Source organism: Artemia sp. Qi Xiang Cuo, chromosome 11 (genome assembly GCF_049724085.1).
Source record: "Artemia sp. Qi Xiang Cuo chromosome 11, ASM4972408v1, whole genome shotgun sequence".
Lineage (NCBI taxonomy): Eukaryota > Metazoa > Arthropoda > Branchiopoda > Anostraca > Artemiidae > Artemia > Artemia sp. Qi Xiang Cuo.
This window is the reverse complement of record NC_142804.1, coordinates 25,102,291-25,123,165: the sequence shown is the minus strand read 5'-3', so window position 1 is coordinate 25,123,165 and position 20,875 is coordinate 25,102,291. Positions and strand designations below refer to the sequence as shown.

Below are 20,875 nucleotides of genomic sequence, written 5' to 3'. Positions count from 1 at the left end.
GAATTTGCCAGTGCCCTTTGCTTTAGCTGCCCTTATTGGTCTAGTTTTAACGCCGAGCTTTTATTTTATTTTGTTTTTTAACAGAAGCTGATGCTCAGGTTCTTGGCTAACGTCCTTATAAACTCTAATGTCGTTATTTATAGCTATTAAATTAACAAAAACAAGTTTTTTTAACTGAAAGTAAGGAGTGGCATTAAAACTTAAAACGGTCAGAAAGTATTCCGTATATGAAAGGGGCTGTCCCCCTCAACGCCAAACTCTTTAAACTGAAGTTTGACTCTTTCTCAAAACTCTGCTTTATAAAAACAATAAAAAACTTTAGCGTAAAGATCGGGGAGTTGAGGAGGGGACAGCCCCTTTCATTTACTACGGAATAATTTCTCTTCGCTTTAACTTTTAATGTCCTCCTTTCTTTCAGTTAAAAAAATGTTTTTTTTTTATCTAATTTCTGATCGTTTTTGAATCAATGCAGGTTTTGAATTCGGCTCACCGTACATGAACAATTAAAAAATTTTTTGCATATTAATTTTACTCTTTTTTTTAACTAGTAATAACCTTATAATAACCTAAGTTTATTTTGGTTCCAGTTGTTTAAGAATAACTCCTGAATCACAGAGGCTGTTTAATTAGAATAATAACCTCTTTTAAAAGTTAAAAAATCTCATATACGTAATATTTTCTGTTCGTTTTAAGTTTTAATGTTGCTTGTTACTTTCAGTTGAAAAAACTAGCTTTTGTTTTAATTGCTGATCGTTTTTTAAAAAATATCGAGAAATCCAGCTCCTCCTCCATGGAAAATTTCCTTCCCCCACGAGAAATTTCTCCATGGAAAAATTCTCTCACGTAACAATTAGCGATATTTGCCGAACTGATTTTGTTAGGCATAGTAGAAAAACGGCCAAACAGGTCGAAACCATTTTTATGAAAACGAGAGTAGCAAGCTGAGCAATTCTCAAATGACTGAAATGAATGAAAGAAAAGATCTTTAAACGATATACCTAATAATTTATGTTCGTTTTAACTTTTAATACTAAATTAAATTAAAAAAAAGATTTTTTAACTGAAAGTAAGGAGCGACATTAAAACTTAAAACGAACAGAAATTATTCCGTATATGTAAGGGGCTGTCCCCTCCTCAACGCTAAAGTTTGACCCTTTCTCACAACTCTATTTTTTAAAAAAATAAAAAACTTTAGTGTAAAGAGCAAGGTGTTGAGGAGGGGACAGCTCCTTTCATATACTGAATAATTTCTGTTCGTTTTAAGTTTTAATTTTGCTCCTTACTTTCAGTTAAAAAACTTGTTTTTTAAAATTTAATTTCTGAACGTTTTTTTTTAATAATGCTGGGAAATCCGGCAGCCCCCGTCATGGATATGTCCCTTTCCCCATGACAATATCCTCCATAGGAAGATCCACCCACGTAGCCTCCTCCTCTGGCCCCCCTCCCCACCAGAAGAAATCCCTCCTGAAAACGTCTGCATACTTCCAAGTAGCAAATATTGTATGTAAACAATCGACAAAGTTCGTAACTTAGACCGTTCCCCGGGGAATGTGGGGTATCAGGTCATCCTCAAAGACAAATTTATTAGGTTTTCGACTATGCTGAACAAAATGACTATCTCAAAATTTTGATCGGGTGACTTTGGGAAAAAATGAGCGTGGGAGGGGGCCTAGTTGCCCTCCAATTTTTTTGTCACTTAAAAAGGGCACTAGAACTTCTAATTGTCATTCAAATGAGCCCTCTCGCGATATTTTATGACCACTGGATCAATACGATCACCCCTGGGGAAAAAAACAAATAAACACGCATCAGTGATCTTCTTCTGGCAAAAAATGCAAAATTTCACATTTTTGCAGGTTGGAGCTTGAAACCTCTGAAGTAGGGTTCTCCGAAACGCTGAATATGACAGTTTGATTCTCATTAAGATTCTATCACTTTTAGGGGGAGATTCCTCCTTTTTTCGAAATAGGACAATTTTTTTAGGCTCGTAACTTTTGATGGGTAGGATTAAACTTGATGAAACCTTAATATTTGAAATCAGCATAAAAATCTGATTCTTTTGATGTATATACTGGTATCAAACTTCCGTTTTTAGAGTTTTGGTTATTATAGAGCCGGGTCGCTCCTTACTTACAGTTCGTTATCACGAACTGTTTGATTCCTTACTTTCAGTTGGAAGAAACTTGTTTTTTTATTAAATAACAACCACAAGCCGAAGACATACAATATCTTTGGTTTATTATCACATGAAAATCATAGTTATGAAGCTGCTTAAGGTAAAATTAAATGCTAAGATTGAACGGAAAATGACACAAACAAATTATTGCTTATATCGGGAATCATTTTACAAAATTCGAACTTTATCGTAAAGAGCGAGATATTGACGAGGGAGGAAACTTCCTTATATATGTGATATGAGAGGGTTCACCCCCTCGTCAATACCTCGCTCTTTACGGCGAAGTTTGATTTTGTTCCAATTCTTCAAGAATGACCTCTGAATCACAAAGGCCGTTTAAGTAGAATAAATAGCTCTTTTTAAATTACTAAAAATACTTTAGCGCAAAGACCGAGGTATTGACGAGGGGAATAACCCCTTCATATACCTAATAATTTCTGTTCGTATTAAGTTTTAATTGTTACTCTTACTTTCTGTTTTAAAAAACTTTTTTTTATTTAATTTCTGATCGTATTTTAAATAATGCCAGAATATCCAGCACCTCCTTCATGGAAATTATCTTCCCCCATGATAAATTCCTGCAGATATTCCCACCTAATCCTATCTCCCAACCAGAAAAAGCTAGCCCTGAAAGCGTATGTATACTTACCAATAACCAATACTAGGCTATACGTAAACAATGGGCAAAGTTCATAACTTGCAGCCCTTCCTCCGGAGGCTGTGGGGGATTAAGTCGTCTTCAAAGACATAGTTATTAGATATTTCAACTATGCTGAACAAAATGGCTATCTCTAAATTTTGATCCGGTGACTTTGGGAAAAAAATTAGCGTAGGAGGGGGCCTAATTGCCCTCCAATTTTTTAGTGACTTACAAAGGGCACTAGAATTTTTAATTTCCTTTTGTATGAACCCTCTCATAAAATTCTAGGACCGTTGGATCAATACGATCCTGGGAAAACAAAAATAATAATAAAAAGATAAACACGCATCCGTGATCTTTCTTCTGGCCAAAAATACAAAATTTCATATTTGCGCAGATGGGAGCTTGAAACCTCTACAGTAGGGATCTCTGGTACGCTGAATCTGATAGTGGGATTTTCATTAAGATTGTATGATTTTTAGGGGGTGCTTTCCCTCTTTTTTGTTAGTAAGGCAAATTTTCTCAGACTCGCAAATTTTGATGGGTATAACTAAATTTGATGAAACTTATATAGTTAAAATCAGCCTAAAAATTTGATTCTTTTGAAATATCTATTGGTATCAAAATTCCGCTTTAGAATTTCGGTTACTATTGAGCCGTGTCGTTCCTTACTTACAGTTCGTTACCACAAACTGTTTGATTTCATTGCTTGGAGTTTTTATAAAATGTTGAACTTCGACTTTTTCTCCGGCTTGTATTTTGTCAGATGATGAATAAGGTGGATCCGTATCGAACCTTTGGTCCTATAAGATCAGGAGACGGCTCATTTTTGTAATTATGTGAAATTTCCAATAAAAATAAATTTACATAAATCAGGATAACTTAAAAAAAAAGTGAAAATGATGTTTTTGAATCGACCGTTTTCAATTAAACTTATAGAGTGTCAACGGAAATCCTTCCAAAAAATTACTTCAATGAAATCAAATTACCTGAGGATATTCATTTCTACTAGTAACTTAAATTGAAGAAGTATTTAGGAATTGCCTTGCAAACCAAATTACAATGGAATGAAGGAACGTGTTATTTTAGTGCCACTCAACAAAAAAGTAAGTAAAATTAACACTGAGATGGTCGATCGCCTCCCAGGGGAACACAAATTTGAAAAGGCAATGATTTTGTCAGGGATACACGAGAAGGAGGAATTGACTTTAAGCCAGATTTCTTAATCCAATTGAAATTGCTAATTTACCATTCAAATTGCTGTTTTATTTCCGAAGGTATGTTTTTGAGCCCTAAAGTCTATTTTATACAAACACACAATGAAGACATAAAAAAGCAATGTTAGATTGTTCCCACATTCTGTATTAATGAAAATTTCAGCATGAGTGCATATCCCGAGTGCGTGAAAAGTAATACTATTCCTCGGGCAAAATAAATGGCAATCTGCTCATTGAATCAAATGTCCCTGTCGAAATTGAAAACTATAACAGCAATTTCAGACAAGGTCTGCGTCTGTAGAGACGAAGTAAAAGCACTCCCTCTGGGTCACTATCTAGTTTCTGATCGATATGAATATGTTAAATTTAGAGAACATCTTTGTGTCAACAAACTCGACTAAATCTATTCCTCTTGGGGGACGGCGGCTCCAGCCCCGGGGGGAAGATCCGGCTAACCACCACACAGGTTCGGGGAGGGGATCAATCTGGCCAACTTGGGGGGAGGGGCTCTGGCAAATGACATCATTTTTTAAAATATCAAAATCAGATGTTGTGCAGCGTGACTTTGAAAGTGTAATTTTATTTTTTTTATTTTTTTTTGCTGTGCAAATATTTCTTCTGTGAATATGTTTTTTTTTCGGACCTATACGAGACCTATTAAATTTGAAAAAAGTTCATTGACAATTTTAGTTTCGATACAGAAAGGTTTTTATTGAATAAAACAAAATGTATGCCTCCGATGGGACTGAATATGCAGGAGGTGGGAATTATTTTTAAGTGTAAAGCAAATGTTGTAAAGAGTTTATTTTAATAGTGTAATGTTTTCTGGCTCTGCAAATATTCTTTTCGTGAATAGGTTTTCTTTCATACTTTTATGAGAAACATTTGGATTCAAAAAGCGTTTTTTTTATTGACAATTGTAAAATTTTGACACAGAAAGTTATTTATTGAAGAAACAAAATGTATATCAACTTTTTTGTTGTTTTGAATGAAATGCATCTTACTGCCTTAAGAACAGGTTTTTGAAGCAGTAGTAGTAGTAAAGACTAGGGTTCGTCGATATTGAATATCGATTTCGAAATATCGCGCCAAATATCGGTATCAAGTATCGAAAGTAAATATCGATATTGAAAACGATATTATATCTGCTTTTTCTGGTATCTACCGGTGAACATCCAGCAGAAAAGATCCAACATAAATTTTTTTTTTTTTTTGCAATTCCCAAGAAGAAGAGTAATGTACTTAATCCATTGACTGATATATGCTGATATACAGTATGCACAGCTGTATCCACAAATTGGCATAACCTGTATTCAAACTACATTTAGTGAGGGTGGACTTTCAGATTTTGCTGAGAACCTCCGAAAGGCTTAGCTAGATAAATTATCTTCTAGGCTTATAAGCCTAGGCCTTAGGATTATGTATCAACAGATGCAAGTGTCACGACGATCCCTGTGATTAAGCAATTACAGAATCAAGCCAGTTTGTGGGTATGCCGTGACGAAGTTTCAGTAATCAATGCAAGGCAAGCTTCCGTCAGCAGCTGCATTTATCACGGCTTTCCAGATTTTCAGTAAAAAGTCTTTATTTCCAAGAAACTCTTGTCGACTAAAGTTGTGGAAGTCTTGTAATACGGGTCTCAGAAATACCTATACGGAGCTGTCATAAAATTAATGTCTTTGCATCAGAGATCCTTATTTAAAAGTTTCTAGCTTCTATGTGCAAAAATGTGAAATTTCTTAATATTTGCCAGAAGGAAAAAATAGGAGTGCGTATTTATTTGTTCTGTTTTATTTTTATTTATTTTTTTTTGTCAGGATGATCGTATCGAACGAATCAAAATCAGGAGAGGGCTTGCTCGAGCACAAATTACATTTTTAGTTCCCAATTTTTTGACCAAAACGGTTGGATGGCAACTATATTCTCCACCCCTTCCCATGCCCTATTTTTCCAAATTCATACGACCAACATTTTTAGATGACCATTTTGATCACCATAGTTGAATGATCAAGTATTCATACCTCTGGAGTTGAAACAGCCCTGCAAGTCCCTGGGGAAAGGGTTGCAAGTTATAAAATTTGTCTAGTGTTTACATATATTATTTGTTATTGGGAAGTAAACAGACATTTTTTGGGGAGGGTGAATTTTCTGTGGGAGGAATTTTATGCGGGGGATTTTCCAAGAGGGAAAATTTCCAATTTTTCGTGGGGAGGGAAGTTTCTGGGGTGGACTTTCCAAGAAAAGCTAAACACGGGAGAATTTACCAGAATTCTTATACGAAATTATTTTATTTGACTTACTTTCTCTTTGACAACTCAATCTCACATGTGGAGATATACCGAAGAAGTTGCCCAGAGAAATTTTTTAAAGGAGTTGAAATTGTCTGTGGGATATTTTTCCGTGGGAAGAGGAGATTTTCCACGAGAGAGATACTCCTTGGGGAATTTTACGCGGGAGAAACTATCCATCGAGACATTTGAAGGGATGAATTTCCTGGAAATTTTTTTCACGGAGGGAGAATTTTCGGCATATTTGAAAACCAATTAGAAATTAAAAGAAAAGCAAGTCTGTTTTCAGACGAAAGTAGACTCAAAAGAATTTTCTAGGCGGAATTGTCCGCAAGAATTTTAAGGGGTATTTTCAGAATAGATAAAATTTTCTGGGGGAAGGGGCGTCTTACGTGGGAGGAACTTTCCAAGGAAGAATGTTCTTGGGAGGGTGATTTTTCATGGAGAAAAAATCCGGATTTTCCGACATTATTCGGAAAACGATCAGAAATTAAGTAAAAACTAATTTTCTCAACTAAGACTAAGGAGCAACACTGAAACTTAAGACGAACAGAAATTATCCCGTATATGAGGGGGATCCTCCGCAATCTTTACAATAATTTTAACTTTTTGTCCCAATTATTTAACAACATTCTCTGAAACACGAGAGCCGTTTAATTAGAGTAAGGAGATTTTGAAATTACAAAAAGAAACTTTGGCGTGAAGAGCGAGGTATTTAGGAGGGGTTATCTCCCTCATATACGAAAAAATTTCTGTTCTTTTAAATTTTAATGTCGCTCCTTACTTTCAGTCGAAAAACCACTAATTTTTTATTTAATTAATCACTGAAAAGCAGAACCAATTCTTAAGGAAAAAAATTGACATGTTGCTGATTTTGACTAGCTAAAAATAGACAGTTGCTTATTTTTCTTAATCTTGATCCCGAGTAATTCCAAATCAGGGTTTTTGTGATATTCATTCATGGAATTGAAGTGTTTTTGTATTTTATTCAAAACTGAAAAAAAAATCGTGCAAAATACTTTCTAATTACAATTTTCGTTTTTAAATTTTGGCAAAACCTATAGTTATTCTAAGCAAAAAACTGATCAGAAATATCGAAATCTATATATCGATAAGTCGAATATCGACAGTAAAAGTATTTATATATCGATATATCATTTAATCAAATTATCGCCAGACACTAGTAAAAACAAATGTATGTGAATATCTGGTTTAATAAAACTTACATACATGAAAAATATTCTCTTTCTTGAAATGGAGCTTTAGGAAAAACAAACAGCATCAACATCTTCCAATTGATTTATTTTTGGAACCTGGGTCCTTTTGTGGGGTTGAATTGTATTTCATTGCGACAGAAACTCCATTTAATTTTCACTTTCTACGTGAAATAATTCCTGGTAATAACGTTACCAACTAAAACACTATATTTACTAATTAAATACACTCCCCGGTCAACGAATTGTTCTTACTATCGTTCAAAGGGAAAACCTACAAAGGGAAAACTACAAAGGGAAAAAAAGTGAATAAAAGAAGTTCAGCCGGTATTTTATTTTAAGTTTTCACTAACTAACACATCACAAAACAACCGTTAATATGAAAAGGTAGTATGTTAATATAAAAGGTAGTTAATATGAAATATAAAGTATTCTATAAAGAGGTACAATAAAAAAAAACACCTTAGAAGAAACACTCATTAGCATTTTGTTCCCAAAAAAAATTGGCTTTAAATTTAGTTATCAAAATAAACTTAGTGAAGAAAAAAGTATATTCAGTTTAGTTAGCATAAAAAATCATAGTGAAGAAAATTTTGTATGGAAATTCAGTTACCTTAAGAAAAATATTGTCCTAGAAAACTAGTTACAATTAAAAAAAAAAACACTTTAGAAGAAACACTCATTAGCATTTTGTTCCCGAAAAAATTGGCTTTAAATTTAGTTATCAAAATAAACTTAGTGAAGAAAAAAGTATATTCAGTTTAGTTAGCATAAAAAATCATAGTGAAGACAATTTTGTATGGAAATTCAGTTACCTGAAGAAAAATATTGTCCTAGAAAACTAGTTACAATTAAAAAAAACACTTTTTTCAACTGATACTAATGCTGTTTAGTTATCAAAATAATTTTAGTGAAGAAAAAAGTATATTCAGTTAAGTTAGAAGAAAAAATCATAGTGAAGAAAATTTGGTATGGAAATTCAGTTACCTGAAGAAAAATATTGTCCTAGAAAACCAGTTACAATTTAAAAAAAAAAACACTTTAGAAGAAACACTCATTAGCATTTTGTTCCCAAAAAATTTGGCTTTAAATTTAGTTATCAAAATAAACTTAGTGAATAAAAAAGTATATTCAGTTTAGTTAGCATAAAAAATCATAGTGAAGAAAATTTTATATGGAAATTCAGTTACATGAAGAAAAATATTGTCCTAGAAAACTAGTTACAATTAAAAAAAAACACTTTAGAAGAAACACTCATTAGCATTTTGTTCCCAAAAAAATTGGCTTTAAAATTAGTTATCAAAATAAACTTAGTGAAGAAAAAAGTATATTCAGTTTAGTTAGCATAAAAAATCATAGTGAAGAAAATTTTGTATGGAAATTCAGTTACCTGAAGAAAAATATTGTCCTAGAAAACTAGTTTCAATTAAAAAAAACACTTTAGAAGAAATACTCATTAGCATTTTGTTCCCAAAAAAATTGGCTTTAAATTTAGTTATCAAAATAAACTTAGTGAATAAAATTTAGTTAGCAGAAAAATCCTATTGAAGAAAATTTTGTATGGAAATCCAGTTACCTGAAGAAAAATATTGTCCTAGAAAACTAGTTACAATAAAAAAAAAACACTTTAGAAGAAACACTCATTAGCATTTTGTTCCCCAAAAAAATGGCTTTAAATTTAGTTATCAAAATAATTTTAGTGAAGAAAAAAGTATATTCAGTTAAGTTAGCAGAAAAAATCATAGTGAAGAAAATTTTGTATGGAAATTCAGTTACCTGAAGAAAAATATTGTCCTAGAAAACTAGTTACAATTAAAAAAAACACTATAGAAGAAACACTCATTAGCATTTTGTTCCCAAAAAAATTGGCTTTAAATTTAGTTATCAAAATAAACTTAGTGAAGAAAAAAGTATATTCAGTTTAGTTAGCATAAAAAAATCATAGTGAAGAAAATTTTGTATGGAAATTCAGTTACCTGAAGAAGAATATTGTCCTAGAAAACTAGTTACAATTTTAAAAAAAAACACTTTAGAAGAAACACTCATTAGCATTTTGTTTCCAAAAAATTTAGCTTTAAATTTAGTTATCAAAATAAACTTAGTGAAGAAAAAAGTATATTCAGTTTAGTTAGCATAAAAAATCATAGTGAAGAAAATTTTGCATGGAAATTCAGTTACCTGAAGAAAAATATTGTCCTAGAAAACTAGTTACAATTAAAAAAAACACTATAGAAGAAACACTCATTAGCATTTTGTTCCCAAAAAAATTGGCTTTAAATTTAGTTATCAAAATAAACTTAGTGAAGAAAAAAGTATATTCAGTTTAGTTAGCATAAAAAAATCATAGTGAAGAAAATTTTGTATGGAAATTCAGTTACCTGAAGAAGAATATTGTCCTAGAAAAATAGTTACAATTTAAAAAAAACACTTTAGAAGAAACACTCACTAGCATTTTGTTCCCAAAAAATTTGGCTTTAAATTTAGTTATCAAAATAAACTTAGTGAAGAAAAAAGTATATTCAGTTTAGTTAGCATAAAAAATCATAGTGAAGAAAATTTTGTATGGAAATTCAGTTACCTGAAGAAAAATATTGTCCTAGAAAACTAGTTACAATTAAAAAAAAACACTTTAGAAGAAACACTCATTAGCATTTTGTTCCCAAAAAAATTGGCTTTAAAATTAGTTATCAAAATAAACTTAGTGAAGAAAAAAGTATATTCAGTTTAGTTAGCATAAAAAATCATAGTGAAGAAAATTTTGTATGGAAATTCAGTTACCTGAAGAAAAATTCAGTTACTAAAATTCAGTTACGCCAGAAAAAAATATTAGAAAACTAATTACGATAAAAAAAAATTATTGAAGAAAAAAGTATTAAAGTTTAGTTAGCAGAAAAAAAGTTTAAAATTAGTTAGCAAACAAAAATTTAGGGGAAAAAATTACATGTAGGTTCAGTTAGCAGAAAAAAATATTGTTTTAGAAAATCATAAGCATAAAAAAGAAACTTGGTGAAGAAAACATTTATTGAAGTAAAGTTAGCATAAGAAAGAATATTGTCTTGGAAATTAGTCGAGCATTTCCTTTAACAAAGGATTAAAATCTAAAGGTATATATTTACTCCAATCTTGAAAGAATGCAAATTGTTCTCTCGCCATTCTAAACAATGCAACTCAATGACTTTACTTTCCAATGGTAATGTTTATATAGACTTCAGATATTGTGCTTCATCCATAAGATCCTCAGAATCAATAAGGACCTTATTCAATTAGCATTTGTTGGTTGCATTTGGTACCTACTGTTGGAACAAACCGCGGTTCGGGGACTGCATATGTGCAAAGAACGATTTTTTTTTTCTGGTTTGACTTTTTCTGGATAACTACGGCCAAAGCGAGTTTAAAAATACCAAACCACAAACATTAAATATCTAGATTTATCTTGTGAGTTTTGAATCAAATTTGGTATCACCATTTCATGGTATATGACAAAATGCAAGCATTAAACTTGAAAAGTTAATAAAAACATAAATGCCGTATTTGCGGACTGGATAATCCCTTCAAAGATGTTCAAGCCCGCAAATAAGTTCTGTGATTGCTATAATGTTTAATGGGTCAAGGAGTGATGTGCGGGATTGACCTATAATTAGGATTTCTAAACGTAAAGGCTGTTTAGAGAGATTTCTGGCCTTCTCTATAGGGAAAACCAAGGGCGGATCCAGGATTTTTTTTCGAGGGGGGGGGGTTACTAATTTTTGACTTTTTTGGGGGGGGGGGGTTACTAATTTTTGACTCAGTTTTCGACTAATTGTACTGATTTTTACCTAGGTTTTACTAATTTTCGACTTATTTTCGACTCGGTCAAAAATTTCGGGGGGGGGTTCAAACCGGGTAATCCCCCTGGATACGGCCTTGGGGAGAACTATAATCCTATTCTAACATCTCCTCATTGATTCGGAGCCCTCGTACCGCTGAACCCCTAATCTGTAATATTTGAAATGGTTAAAAAATAATAAAGGGCATTAATGAAACATGTGAAGCACTATTGAATTTGTACAGCATGGGGGGTGGTCAAATTTATCCCTCTGGATTTGTCTCTGCTGAACATTTACGTGGGTTATGAATATGATTTGGCTGTAATCGTTTATTCGTGTACCAGACTAAACGAGGTATAGTCAAGTTCATTTCTAGGCACTCGCTAAGGAGTTGGGTGAAGAACTAATGGAAACGTCATTCATAGAAACGAGCGAAGTTACATCGTCTGTTGCAAGAAGAAAACCATGCCGAAAAGGTATGACACTCTATAAAAGTTTAGTTTTCTTTTGCAGTACTTTATTTAATAGCTTGTTTATCTTAAAGATTTTGAACATGTAGAAAAAATGTCAGCTGTAGAAACTTTTTTAAAGAAACATTTGTTTCTTTAATTATATTATTACATAGTTCAGTTTTTTGTTGCAATTTGCTGTGGATCCTCACTCGTTGAACGTCATTTTTGTTCGCCTTTTGCTTTAGCTGTTCGGAGTCGTTCGTCACCTTTTATAATTAGCATGCGTCTGCTTCCTATTCGATTGAAAAGGCTCGTTGTTACATGTCTTCTAAGCACAAATTTTCTTGTTCGTCATTTTCGTTTGTGATTCGTTGCGATTCTTGCTGTCGCTTGTCTTTTAACCGCAAATTTCGTTGTGAATCATTTTTGTTTACAATTCATTTGACAATTTTTTTTAACTGAATGTAAGGAGCAACATTAAAACTCAAAACGAACAGAAATTATTCCGTAAATGAAGGGTTGCCTTCTCCTTAATACCTTGCTCTCTACGCTAAAGTTTGACTGTTTGTCCAGATTTCTTAAGAATGGCTATTGAAACACATGAGCTGTTTAATTAGAATAGGAAGCTTTTCTAAAAAGTGCTTCACGGCAAATTCCTCCGTGGAAACTTGCTCCAACGTAAAAATATACCCATCTCCTTGTAAAATTCCCTCCAGACAGTTCCATCCTCGCTGAAAATCCCCCCCCCCCCCGTAAAATTTCTTGCGGACAATTCAGACTGAAAAATTCTCCTTAGTGTATTTTCATTTGGAAAAGACTTTAATTTCTAATCGTTTTTCGATTACTCCAGAACTCCCCTCTTCCGTGGAAATTTTTTCCCACAGATCCAAACACGCTAAAAATAACCCTCGGACAATTCCTTCGGAACCTCTCCACGTGCAGAATTAAGTTGGTTAAGAGAAAGTAAGACAAATAAAAAGAATTTCGTATAGGAATTGTGTCAAATCCCCCAGTGTAAAATTTCCCCTGGAAAGTTCACCCCCAAAAATTTTCTTTCAAAGGAAAATTCTCCCTGTGGAAACGCACCCCAAACATAAAATCCCGCCCCTTAAAAATGTCTGTATACTTCCCAAATGTACATGCCTATCCCTCACAGAGTGTGGGGGCTTATTTTCACCGCAAAGGACATGTTTATTGGATCTTTTAACTAGAATGAACAAAATGGATCTCTCAAAATTTCGATCGGATAATTTTGGGGGAAAACGGGGCGTGGGAGGGGGGCTAGTTGCCGTCCATTTTTTTTTGTCACATAAAAAGAGCAGTAGCACTTTTAATTTCCGTTCAAATGCATCCTCTCTCGATCTTCTAGGACCAATATTTTGATACGATCACCCCTGGGGAAAAAAAATAAAAAAATAAACGCGCATCCGTGATCTTCCTTCTGGCAAAAAATCCTAAATTGCACATTTTTGTATATAGGAGCTTGAAACTCTCTACAGTAGTGTTCCCAGATATGCTGAATCCGATGGTGTGAAACTCATTAAGCTTCCTTCTTAGGGGGTGTTTCCCCTAATTTCAAACTTCAGGCAAATTTTCTCAGGCTCGTAAATTTTGATGGGTAACAATAAACTTGATTAATCTTATACATTTGGGATTAGCATAATAAGCAGCTTATTTTGATATTGCTATTGATATAAATATCAATTCTGTTTTTCAGAGTTTCGGTTACTATTGAGCCGAGTCGCTCCTTACTACGTTCATTACCACGAACTGTTTGATATTCCCAAACATTTTGCCTTAATGCCATTAGCTTTAGTAGCAGTAGTAGTAGTAGTAGTAGCAATAGTAGTAGTAGCGGTAGTAGTAGCAGTAGTATTATTATTATTATTAGTAGTAGTAGTAGTAGCAGTGGCAGTAGCATTAGTAATAGTAATAGCAGTAGTAGCAGTAGTATTAGGTTGCAAATATTGCATTTTGTTTAGTTCAACATCCCTCACAACAAGCCCTGTAAGTTTCAAATTCTTACACCAAACGGTTCCTAAGCTATTTCTGATACGCCCTTTTGAAAAACTGTATGCAGTCATTATTCAAGTTCTATTACTCCAATACTCGTGTTCTGATTCACTTCAACTTCCACCTAAAAATTCCATGAAAATTTCACTTGGGTAAATTTCACTTGGGTATAGATGAAATAGTAGTCAGAGTAGTAGTACTTGTTTTAGGACTAGTAGTGGTATTAACAGTAAAGCACTAGTACTAGTAGCAGCAGTAGGATTAACATACTACTGATTGTGAATAATTGCTATAGTTCAATAATTGTTATTAAGTAAATAAAATGAAAAAAATATTGTCTTTTGGTAAAGTTGAACATCACCCTGATCAAGCCCTGGAAGTTTGAAATTAATACAATTAGCTCTACAACATTGCCGATATGCCTTTTTGATAACCTGTATATTCATAGTTTTAACTTAGTTCAACTTTCCTTCAACACATCCAGAAATTTTCTTCTTAACAATCTTAGCCATACAAGTAGCTACAATAATTGTAGTAATTTCAATAGTAGTAGTAGTAGAATCAGCAGTAGCAGTAGTAATAGTAGTAGTAGTAGTAGTAGTAGTAGTAGTAGTAGTAGTAGTAGTAGTAGTAGTAGTAGTAGTAGTAGTAGTAGTAGTAGGAGTAGTAGCAGTAGTAGTAGTAGTAGTAGTAGTAGTAGTAGTAGTAGTAGGAGTAGTAGTAGTAGTAGTAGTAGTAGCAGCAGTAGTAGTAAAAGTTACAGTGGTAGTATTAGTAGTAGCGTACGAATATTACCTTTTGGTCAATTGATCATCTCCTTTAACCTTTCTCTGAAAGTTAAAACTTAATACCCAAATCCATTCTTGAGATAAGCCCCTTTGACAATCTACATACATTTACTGTGTTTTGATTTAGTTCAAATTTCCCCTCAATATTCTCTCAGATTTTTACCTTCATACGCTTAGTCTTAATAGCACTAGCAATAAGCAAGAAGTGGTTGTAGTAGGAGCAGTAATAGCTGTAATAGTAGCAGTAGCAGTAGTAGAAGCAGTATTAATAACAGTAGTAGCATGCACATGTTGCCTTTTGGTTAGTTGAACATCGCCCTCACGATACCCCAGATGTTTCATCTTGATACACCCTTCTGACAATCTATATTCACATAGTATGTTTTGATGTAGTCCAAGTTTCCCTCAACATTTCCTCATATGTTCATCTTAATATCCTCAGCCTTGGTACCACTCGGCATATAACGCTACATGACTCGCTACATAAGCACTATCTTTAATGACAGTAGTAGTACTAGTAGTAGTAGTGATGGTAGTAGTCATAGCAGTAGTCGTAGTAGTAGTTTTAGTAGTAGTTGTAGTAGTAGCGTGCAAATATTGCCTTTCTGGTCGATTGATCATCTCCCTTATTATTTTCTAAAAGTTCCAAATTAATATACTCAGTCATACCTGAGTTAAGCCTTTTTGACAACCCATATGCACATAGCGTGTTTTGATCTAGTTCATTACTCCTCGTGACTTTCTGTGAAAGGCTCACCTGAATGCCCTACGTCTTTTTGGAAAGCAAAGGTAAAACATACCCACCTTTCTCAATAACATAAACTACATGTAAACAATGAACGAATTGCATAACTTACAGCCCTTGCCCTAAGGATAGGGGGGGGGGCTGACATGCCCAAAACATAGTTACTGGACCTTTCAACTATGCTGGACAAGATCATTATCTCAAAATTTTGATTGGATTTGTTTGGAGAAATGATGAGAGTGGGTAGAGGGAGAGCTAAACACTTTTGACTCTTAAAAAGAGCACTAGAACTTTCAATTTTTAGTCAAATAAGCTGCTTTCGAAGTTACTATGACAACTCCTTCTGTACGAAGTGCCATGGTGAAAAAAAATAATTATCAAAAGGGTAGGTATGTCCTTTTGATAACCCTTATATCCGTTGTGTGTTTTAATTTAATTGAACTTCCCCACAACACTTCCGAAAAATTTTATCTTAATACTCCTAGTGTTTGAAGAAGTTGCAATAGAAATAGTTGTTGGAGCAGTTGTAGTAGGAATAGTAGTAGCAGTAGCAGTGGTAGTAGTATTGGTAGTAGCGTGCGCATATTGCCTTTTGGTCAATTGATTTTCCCCTTTAAGCAGTTCCTAAAAATTCTAACATAATTTCCTAATCCATTACTTAGATACACTTTTTTTTTACTATCTGCATGCACATAGTGTATTTGATTTACTTCAGATTTCCCCTTAATATTCTCTCAAATTTTCACCTTCATACCCTTAGCATTAACTGTACTAGTACCATAGGACTAGTGGCAGGCATAGTGTTGTATAAGTAGAAGTAGTAACAGTAGTAGTAGCAGTACTAATCGCAGTTGCAGTATAAACATAATGCCTTTTGGCCAGTTGGACATCCCTCTCACAATGCCCTAGAAGTTTCAGTTTGAAACGGTAAGCCTTTCCAAGGATATTGCTGATACGTCCTTTTGACAATCTGTATGTACATAGCATTGTCTTATTTAATTTAACTTTCCCAGCAATATTTCCTTGAATTTTCACTTCGATACCATCAGCCTTGGCAGTACTCGCAACAGAAGCAGTAGTTTTAGTGGCAGCAGCAGTAGTAGTAGTAGTAATAGTGGTAGTAGCATGCAAATATTGTCTTTTGGCCAATTGATCTTTCCCTTCAAGCATTCTCTGAAATTTTCAACTTAATATTTTCATCCATTCCTGAGGTACGCCCTTTCGACAATCTGCATGCACAGAGTAGGCTATGCTTTTGTTTAGTTCATATTTCTCCTCTATATTTTCTCAAATATTCACCTTTATAGCCTACCCTTAGTCTTAATAGTACTAGTATGTGAGTTTTGCAGTTTTGCTACTGATTTTTAAGCAATTAATATCATTGTATATCAAACATTCATTTTAATTTTATTAGTTCTTTCCAAGGACTTTCCAAGTTCTTTCCATGACTCGTATACTTTTCAATAAAACGCAAACGACGCAGTAGAATTTAGACTTTTACAGTTAGGGAAAGAGACAGTAGGTAAAGTCTTGCTTGTAGTGATTTTTGTTCGTTTTAAGTTTGATTTGAGTATTTAATTAAGTTTTACTCTTTTTAAGATTTATTTACTCATTTATATTAGCATTTGCTGTGTGTTTTATTTGCTATGATTGTTTATTCAATTTCTGTTCGTTTTGAGTTTCATTTATTCTTTAACAGTAATTTCTGGTCGTTCTGAGTATAAATTATTAAAGAAATTTATTTTTGCTGGTCTTAAGTTTAATACGTCTCTTTACTTTTCTTCAAAAAACTTCATTTTCGGAAAGTTGTTGTTTAATTAATACATACATAAATGTTCACAAATGCCCATCAAACTACGATTTTTTTAGTGCAGCACAAGCGAAGCTTGACCTACCGCCACTTGCACAAGCATAATATGATGGCAATCTCTGGATCGAAACAGGCCACTGATGCAGTAAAGGGGGCAGGGGAGATTTGCCCCTATACCCTAAATCTTATAAAATATATTCTTTCCTCCCCTAAATGTTCATGAACTGACGCCAGTGATATTGTGAATCAAACAGTTCGTGGTAACGAACAATAAGTAAGGAGCGACCTGGCTCAATGGTAACCGAAACTCTAGAAAACGGGTTTTTGATACCAATAGATACATCAAAAGAATCAGATTTCAAGGCTGATTTCAAATATATAACTTTCATCAAGTTTAGTGCTACCCATTAAAAGTTAAGCGCCTGAGAAAATTTGGCTGATTTAAAAAAAAATGGGGAAAGACCCCCTAAAAGTTATAGAACCTTCCTGAAAATCATACCATCATATTCATTGTATCAGAGAACCCTACTGTAGAGTTTTCAAGCTCCTATCTACAAAAATGTGGAATTTTGCATTTTTTGCCAGAACAAAGATCACGGATGCGTGTTTATTTTTTTTTTTGTTTTTTGTTTTTTTTTTTCCCAGGTGTAATCGTGTCGACCCAGTGGTCCTAGAATATCGTGGGAGGGCTCATTGGAACGTAAATTAAAACTTCTAGTGCCCTTTTTAAGTGACAAAAAAAATTGGAGGGCAACTAGGCCCCCTCCCACGCTCATTTTTTTCTCAAAGTCACCCGATCAAAATTTTTAGATAGCCATTTTGTTCAGCATGGTCAAAAATATGATAACTATGTCTTTTAGTATAACTTTATCTCCCGAAGTCCCCGGGGGGAGGGCTAAAAGTTATGAACTTTACCCAATGTTAACATATAGTATTGGTTATTAGGAAGTATACAGAAGTTTTCAGGAGGGTTTTTTCTGGTAGTGGGGGGGGGGGGGGTAGGGGGTTACGTTGGAGGATTTGTCCATGAAGGAAGTTTTCATGGGGGCAGGGAAGTTGCGAAGACGGGGGCGCCGGACTTGCCAGCATTATTTATTGGTTATTGGGAAATATACAGACATTTTCAGGAAGGATTTTTTTCTGGAGGGTGGGGCTGTAGGAGGGGGTTACTCGGGAGAATCTTTCCGTGGAGGATGTTTCTTTGGGGTAAGAGACATTTCTATGAAGGGGGCGCCGGATTTCCAAGCATTATTTAAAAAACGATCAGAAATTAAATTAAAAAAAAACAAGTTTTTTTCAACTGAAAATAAGAAGCAACATTAGAGCTTTAAACGAACAGAAATTATAACGTACGTGAGGGGGGTGTCGCCCCCTGCAATACCGCGCTCGTTAAGCTAGAGTTTTTTTTAGTGCTTTAAAAAGAGCTATATATTCTAATTAAACGGTCTTTGTGGTTCAGAGGTTTGTGAATTAAATTTTTATTAACTTTTAACGTAAAGAGCGTGGTAATGACTGAGGGGAAAACCCCCTAATATACGTAATAACATATACGTAATAAAAAAAAACAATAAAAAAAAAAAAAGCGATACAGCTCAATAGTAATCGAAACTTTTAAAAACGGAATTTTGAAGTCAATAAATAAATCAAAAGAATGGGTCTATAATGCTGTTTCGAGATATATAAATTTTATTAAGTTTAGTATTACTCATCAAAGGCTACGAGCCTGAGAAAATTTACCCGATTTTTTAAAGAGGGGGAAAACATCCCCTACAAATGAAAGAATTTTAATGAAAATCACACCGTCAGATTCAGCGTATGAGGAAACCCTATTACATAGGTTTCAAGCTCATATTTGCAAAAATCTGCAACTTTGTATTTTTTGCCAGAAGAAAAATATACGAATATAGAAGTTAGCTACGTAAGTTAATTTGTAAATTACGTCATAACCAAATTTAGAGACATCCATTTAGCAAAAGAAGAGTAAAATTTTTATACAAATTTTGTTTACTTATTCAATGACGGTGAGCCAAAATAAAAGCTGCATCAACTGAAAACGATCAGAAATTAAATAAAAACAAGTTTTTTAAACTGAAAGTAAGGAGCGACATTAAAATTTAAAACGAACAGAAATTATTCTGTATATGAAAGTGGCTGCCCCCTCCTCAACGCCGCGCTTTTTACGCCAAAGTTTGACTCTGTCTCACGACTTTATTTTTTAAAACAATAAAAAACTTTAGCGTAAAGAGCAAAGTGTTGAGGAGGGGACAGCCCCTTTCATATACAGAATAATTTCTGTTCGTTTTAAGTTTTAATGTCGCTCCTTACTTTCAGTTTAAAAAGCTTGTTTTTTTTTATTTAATCTCATCAAAAGCTGAATGGGCTATGAATAATCTAAAGCATTTCTTATTCATGAGGCGGGATTTAGAGTTGAAAACGTCAAGCTTTAAGTGGAACCGAAAGTGATCTCAGTCTGTGAACATTTCAAGGCCTATTTTCTTATGGAAAAGGTAGACTCGAAGAGCATTTAGTGAACCAAAATTGCCTTTCTTTCTTCCGTATACCGCATACGGCAACAGCCAGCTTCCTGCATACATCTGTCACTTCTTGTTCAGATGAAGGGAAATTTGAAAAATCCCTTTTACTTTTCTTGGTTAAATCAGCCCGCTACCATTTTGAGTAGATAAAAGACCCGCAGGGTCAATGTGAATGTGAATCTCATCTAACACCTTTGTTCAGAAATATCAAACCGTCAAATGTCTGCATGTATAGCAACCAAAAGATTCCACTCTGAGAAAAAAACTTCAAGGTATTCCAGTCAACTTCAATCAACTATTCCAGTTGATTTCTCGGACAGAGAATAGGGTATAAAATCCGTAGCCGGCATTTACCCCCCCCCCCCGCGAATACCCCCCCCCCCCCGAAAAATACCTCCCCGCGGAAAATTCCCCCGGAAAATGCCCCCCGCGGAAAATACCCCCCCCCCCCGGAAAACACCCCCCGAGGAAAATGCCCCCCGCAGAAAATACCCCCCGTGGAAAATAAGGCTTTCTAAATTTGAGAATTTTATTTGAGTTTGATTTTTTTAATTTCGGAAGGAGGATGGAATTTTGGTACTTGTAGTATTATGCGCCACTCACTCAAGTTTACGGTGTGTAAAATTCGAGAACACACCGATTTTTTTTTTAGTTTCTTCGTTACTTTACAAATAAGTTTGCGCTATAGATTCACACATTGGGTGGGGGGGGGGGGTAAGTATAACAGGTCTGCGTGCAAAATGTGTTTGGTACATTTATTCCACATATTAGATAGACAGACAAATAAGTGTATTTTAAAGTCAAATATACGGTTATGAACACAGTAAAATATCATAAATGAATATAGTGAATGGGGGGGGAGGGTAAACCCCCCAAAAAATGCCCTCCCCCACGGAAAATACCCTCGTGGAAAATACCCTCCTCCCCTGTGAAAAATAAGGTTTCTAAATTTGAAACTTTTATTTGAGTTTTTTTTATGGTTTCATTATAATTGCTATATAGTCCCAAATTTCCAGGTGGGGGCCATGACCCCCCTTCCCTGTTGACAACGCTTTTGTCCGTAAAAACTTAAACAATTTAGAATGTGTTGGTTTCCAAAGCCAATTGTCTTTTCGAAGGACAGCCAAACCTTCTTAAACTTTATGGTGCCATATTTTTTAGCTTATTTTGATGATTGTTTGCCTAAATTGTT

The 20,875-nt window shown here is 34.1% G+C and overlaps 1 protein-coding gene across 1 annotated transcript in view; it reads left to right on the top strand.

Moving 5' to 3' along the window:
* GABA-B-R2 (gamma-aminobutyric acid type B receptor subunit 2) overlaps positions 1-20,875 on the top strand; it is a 302,526-nt gene that overhangs the window by 218,615 nt on the left and 63,036 nt on the right. Inside the window, exon 10 of the mRNA XM_089096425.1 lies at positions 11,718-11,817. Coding sequence (XP_088952551.1) covers positions 11,718-11,817 — 100 coding nt within the window. The remainder of the gene's footprint in view (positions 1-11,717; positions 11,818-20,875) is intronic.